The 6249-nt window shown below is 36.4% G+C and overlaps 1 protein-coding gene across 2 annotated transcripts; it reads right to left on the minus strand.

The window, feature by feature from the left end:
• Positions 1-1942: 1942 nt before the first annotated feature.
• Positions 1943-5611, minus strand: LOC149174790 (cysteine-rich receptor-like protein kinase 19). Of its 2 annotated transcripts, none has more exons than XM_089422692.1 (6): positions 4491-5609; positions 4088-4227; positions 3694-3904; positions 3368-3602; positions 2850-3000; positions 1943-2453 (listed from the first exon to the last, which is right to left on the minus strand). In XM_089422692.1, the coding sequence occupies exons 1-6, from the start codon at positions 5407-5409 to the stop codon at positions 2130-2132; spliced, it is 1980 nt and encodes a 659-aa protein (XP_089278818.1). In that variant the 5' UTR covers positions 5410-5609; the 3' UTR covers positions 1943-2129. The 2 variants fall into 2 exon arrangements, 1 of the variants encoding a protein (XP_089278818.1); XR_016258514.1 differs by having other exon boundaries at positions 2332-2453; positions 2743-3000; positions 4491-5611.
• Between the last annotated feature and the right edge of the window lie 638 nt (positions 5612-6249).

The raw sequence follows: 6249 nt of genomic DNA on the forward strand, positions 1-6249 counted from the left end.
CCCCTCCTCCCCCCTTTGATTTTTTGGTTCAGGTATCATACTTTTTACAAGCTAGCTCATATATCCAATCGAAACCTCTTCTCATTTCGGTGCCAAGGTTGGATTTCAGTTGAATATTTGGGTATCGAGGAAGAATTCAAGGTTTGTTGGCAAGATTATGCACAATCTCTTATCAATAGTCCCATTCATCTGATGGAAAAGCCAAACTAATAATCCAATGCATTTCCCTTGCTGATATATAAATGCCTAAATTAGGCTTCGTTTCCCTCATTGCTGACACATTGAATCTTCTGGAGAAATGGTGATGGAGGGCTATATGGAAGGCCAAATGTCCTTTGAAATCACAAAAATATTTTTGTGGTGTCTCATGATGAAAACGGTTCGTACTTGGGATGTCCTCCAATGGAGATTTATGTTCGGGTGCTCTCTATCAAAATAATGAGGAAATTGCCCTCCGTATTTTCATGGAATGTCCTTTCTCTGAGAAAGTCTAGCAATTGTTTGAATCTTCTCTTGGACACACAATTCTTTGGATTGGTATTGACTTAGAGGGGGCATGGCATTCGTGGCACTCTCATCACATCTATCATACTTTCAAATGCCTCCCTCTAAATATTTGTTATGGGGTCTAGCTAGCTAGGTACAAGGTGATTTTCATGGATAAGGTTTCGGTCCCCTATCACAAAACTAATGAGGTGTTTGCTATCTTACTTCCCCAAGGAAAGTCCATTTCCCCTGGGTGATTACCCTAAAAAGTTGATTTTCATATCTATTGTGTTATTTGGATGGAGCTTCTATAGACAATGGCCATTAGTGTGGTGGTAGTTTTATTTTATTTCTCTCCTCTTCCCACTTCTTTAAATTTAAAATGGGATTGGGTCTAAGATCAAATGACAGAGCGAACAAAAATCAAATGACAGAGCTAGTGAAACTTCTTGTCTATAAAAACCTTTTCTTATTCACAAAGGAGAAAGGGTGTTTAGATATACACATCATTAGGGACCTAAAGCTATCCATCAACACGCTCACTGACATTATTTCCTCTAGAAACATTTACCTTACTCCTACTCTTATTATTGAAGAGATTATTTGTATTGTTGATTTTTTTCTTCTTTCTCTTGTTCACACGTTTACAAGGAAAGGAATGTTAATGCACAATGCTTAAGGATGGCCTTCATATGGGAAAAGATCCTTGGGTTGTAGTGGAGCAGATCAATCGTCAGTGTGTGGAGTCTTCCCGTCACATTTAAGGACATTTAAGGGGATTACTTTTTTGTTTTAAGCCGATGATAACTTTCATATCTCTCGACTTGATATTTTTCACCATCATTTCTTGACAATGCATGCATATACATGCTTTTTAATCTTTAGCGGATTTTAGTTGCACGCAGGTCCCGGTTTTGACATTAACTATTTTGTTATGGAAGGTTGATCTCATTAATTGTTATCTATGATATATATAGGATAGTTATATTCTCTCCTCATGAGTATATACATTGCCACCGATTTTTGTACAAATCATTATTATGCTCTCCACTTTCAGTAAGCCGGTTGGTTGGTGATATTTTTATGTAGCTTAGTAAAATATTTATACCCTATGAAAGTACACTATTTTGCAGCTGTTTACTATTTTGGAGCTGTTTGGTTTTCTTCATAAATACACTCCTCAAGTATATATACAAAACGTACTTTTCATCAGTTAACTATAAATGAAATTACTTGTTTTTCTCCTTCATAGAAAAGAAAAAAATTGAAGTTTAACAACTTTAAATAAAATTGTATATAAATAACTCTTCAGAGCTTTGTAAGTTAATTACTCTTCTAAATAACAACAACAGAAAAGTCAATAAAACCTTAAAATTTCAAAAACTTAATTCTTATAACAACGAAAAAAATGAAGAGTACCTTACAAGTTAAAAAACCTAATTATTAGAAATCAATAAATATAATAAATAAAACTATGTTTACATCGTTAAATATAACTTAGTTCTCTCCGTGTTTGCCCAACAGACTTATCCCACAGACAGCATCTTGGCAACTTGCATTTAAATCTGTTCCATTCCTCGCTTCATTAAACATGCTATATACTAAATTAATGTTAAAGCATTCCCTGCAATCTCTCTCTTGCTTTAGATGCGATCATTGGCGTTAGATGCAGTAGCCGAAGAAGATGCAGTTGCAGACGCATGTGGCGATCCAGAACTGGTGATTTTGTTGGTTTGGGAAAGATAGGAACTCACAAAATCAGGCTTTGTGGGATCCGGTAAGTACGTCAATGAATCAGTTGAAAGCATCAAAGTGACCGTAGACATCGCTGGACGAAGATGGGATTCGGTTTGTGTACACAGAAGTCCAATCTGAATGCATCTCGAAGCTTGCGTCTCATCGCACGTTTCAATTATGGATGGATCAATTAATTGCACAATATTTCCTCCATCGTATGATCTCCATGCCTGCATTAACACAACGGGTTCGTCATTATGATAAGATATATACACACTTCGGACATATTCAAAAGATGGGCTGTGAAATCCTAGCTAGCATAAATGTTTTATAAATGAACTACCTAACGGTTCTAAGGACGTTGTTTAATGGTTGGGTAACGAGGTTGGTTTAATGGTTAGGTGACGAGGTTGGATCTTAATATGTTTTGTAGTCCAATCTTAAATAGGATTATGTATATATAATAGGATTATGTATATATAACAGCCCTCATGTTATATAAGAAACACGATTTCTTACCTATACTAAAAGAATCCTGGACAGGACTATATAGGAAGGAAGAACGTGATATAATTAAATTAAAGTAAATATGCTGAGTTCGGCATAGGACGGAAACAGTATCTCACCCATCCTAAAAGAATCTGCATTTCAGGGGACAGACTGTAATCCGTGTTCTTTCTTCCCGAGATAATTTCCAAGAGAAGAACGCCAAAGCTATAAACATCAGTTTTCACAGATAGTTGTCCCCGCATAGCATACTCCGGTGGCATATACCCGCTGCATATCCATTGTACAATGTCAAAGATTACATATTGCGGTAAAAAAAAAGTAGAACTGTATAAGCATAAGTTATGCACAAAGTTCACTGAAAAAAAGTTATGCACAAAGAAATTGTGGTTGTAAATCTTAGAAAGTAAAAACTTCACTGAAAATGCAATTGAAGACAAAGATGCATAAAGTATAAATACAATACTGTCCAAGAAATTGAAAAAGAAAACAAAGATGCATAAAGTACAATTACAATACTGTCCAAGAAAACAAAGATGCCATAAAGTACGTTTACAATACTGTACGTGAATCCTCTTGAAATGAAATCAGCACAGTAAAGCAGTGTATGAGAGCGATGATGGCATTGAAATCTTACTATGTTCCAGCAACTCGTGTACTGACGTGAGTTTCGTCTTCAGGGAAAAGTCTTGCCAATCCGAAATCTGCTATCTTTGGATTCAGTTTCTCGTCCAATAACACATTGCCGGCTTTAATATCTCGATGAATAATCCGCAGCTGAGAATCCTGGTGAAGATAGAGAAGCCCACGAGCTACTCCCATTATGATGTTGTAACGCTTTTGCCAATCAAGCTGGCTGCGTTTGTGTGGATCTGTATACATTAATGAATTAATTATCATGGTCTGGAATAAATAAGTTGAAACATGAATGTTTACTATAGATATAAGATGGAAAATACTCACCAAATAAGATTTTATCAAGGCTTTTATTGGGTAAGTACTCATAAACGAGCAACCTGTCTAATCCCTCTGCACAACAACCCAGAAGATTCACAAGATTTCGATGTTGAACTTTTGCCACAAGATTGACTTCATTCATAAATTCCTTCTTTCCTTGCAAAGATTTCAACGACAACTTTTTGACAGCTATGTCTTTCCCATACGGAGTAGTTCCCTGAAATTCAAACAATAGATCAATATGAGGATTTTGTTAAGTATTTATCCTCAATTGTTGCCTTCCAACATATTTGTCTTTAAACTAACAGTTTGCATCCAACGATGACATAAGCCTCCTAAGTGATGTAATTTAAGTTTCTAAGTTTCTAACGCCAGCACAAACTTTCTTCGCCTATGTTACCTTATATACAGCCCCAAATCCTCCCTCTCCCAGCTTGTTACTCTCATGAAAATTTTCCGTAGCAGCTAACAGTGTCTCCAATTTAAATAGTATTTGTGGTTCATGAGGAATCAGTGTGTCTTCCTCGAGCCCATTGCGCTCTATATGACGGAAAGGATATAAATTAGAGAAGACTACAGGAACAATAAATGAATTTTACATATACCTGTTATAATCCACGAACCATGGCTTGTAAAAATTAAACAAAAGTATGTGAAGTTGATTATTTTGATGCTACTGAACAATAAAAAGGTACAATTAGAGAAAAGCATGGAAAGATGATTTTTATAGAAAATAAAAGTATAAAAATAACAAATAAAAATTCAGCAAATTTTAAAAAGCTCATAATTTCCGACAGAAATACCTTTATATCGCCTTCCAAATATGGCAAATTTCAGGAATAGACATACGATTGAGACCAGAACGAAGCCACCCACAACACCTAAAATTATGGGTGTTTTGTTTGTGGACTTGGAGGGCGCAGTCCAATTAAAGAAAGGATATAATTCATAACGAATATTGCAGCTTTGGCTCCAATACTGAATTCCAGGAAGAGATGTGGATATGTTACTGATTGCCCCTGATAGACATTTTGTGCAGTTCTCAGTAGAAAGATCTCTTGTGCACTGGACCAAGCCGTAGATCGTTTGAGACAACGAGTCTACGACTGTACCCATAGCAGATCTTTTCGTTACAGGTGCTGCTTCACCCGACAATTTCCCTAAAAGACTCTGTGCAGAAAAGTCAATCGGGATAAAGATACCCGTGTCCCCGCGGAAGCTCTCATTGTAAACGGACCCTATATCTGTGTCCAGTTGTCCAGTAAAATTATAGCTTCCATAACGCAGGAAGCAGTGAAAAGGCCAGATACTACCGCCACTGTGATTTGAACAGTTTTGTTGAATGTTATACTTTGCCAAATTCCAACAAGTGTAGCATTCGTCGACTGTTATGTCCTCCCTGCATTGGAAGAGGCCGTATACCTGGTCAGGATTTTGGCCATAGGAAGAGATGTTAAACCCAGTTTGGTTCGCGCCTGCAACAAGAATATCAAAGAGACTATTCAAATTACTCTTAAATGTACTGCTGTTTGTATTGCCAGAGTTGCACACATATGTCGGCGACTCAGTGTCCGCTGCGTTGCAGGTCTGTCCATGAAGAGCAATGATCCAGGCCACAACAACCATGGTCAAGTAGAATAAGGTAACAGTTTGGCCGATCGGGCGCGAGTATGCGAAATTCCTGCCATGGAAGTTCATATTCGTAAGGACTCTGCTCGACATAGAGCAATGGAGAACCAGCAGTGCACAGACAGACCAACAATGCTACAATTTTATACTGTTCTGACGGAGTGACTAATCATAATAAATTTGTGTAAATTGACCATGATGTGTATATTGACCATGATGACAGAGAGAGCAGGGACGCAAACACAGAACAGAAAACACATACAAACCACTCAGAGCTTACTTTCATTTGATGTCTAAACAGATATTTATATACAGGAATAAACTTGATCATTTTGCCAATCATTTCTAGAAACTACGCCTAAAATATCTGCTGAATTATCTAGAACATAACAACTACACTAATGAAAGTCGTTGAAATTAATGTCCAACACCAGACTGGGTCCACACGGTTTAAAAATGAGCGACATAAAATTCTACCTTTTGACATATTCTTTCCCAAACTTTTAAGACTTTAAATAACGTAACCAAATGAAACTGTGGAGCAATTAATAAATTAAAGTGAAACTTCATCTCTAAAAAATTAAAGAGAATCACCGCCATTCCAGTGTCTTTCATAGTTTATGTCATTGAATCGCTACAATTCCAGTCTCTTTCATAGTTTTCTTAAGGAATGCTCTACTGACTAAATAATAGTGTTCCCATATTCACCACAGACTGGGAAACCACAATAAGGATGTCTCGACCAAAAATTGATTCCTCTGGAAACTTCGTCGAAACGGAAGGCGTTGAACATCCATCTTAGCTTTGAGTATACAAAACTAAAAATTAAACCTTTTTTATTATAAAAAATATTTACATCTTAAAAAAATTAATCCCTGTTTAAAATAAATCCATACTCAATATAATCACAAATTTATTAAAATATCAAATTTA

The sequence above is a fragment of the Pinus tabuliformis genome, chromosome 4_1 (assembly GCF_031772625.1).
Source record: "Pinus tabuliformis cultivar Carrire ecotype Pingquan chromosome 4_1, CPIR1, whole genome shotgun sequence".
Lineage (NCBI taxonomy): Eukaryota > Viridiplantae > Streptophyta > Pinopsida > Pinales > Pinaceae > Pinus > Pinus tabuliformis.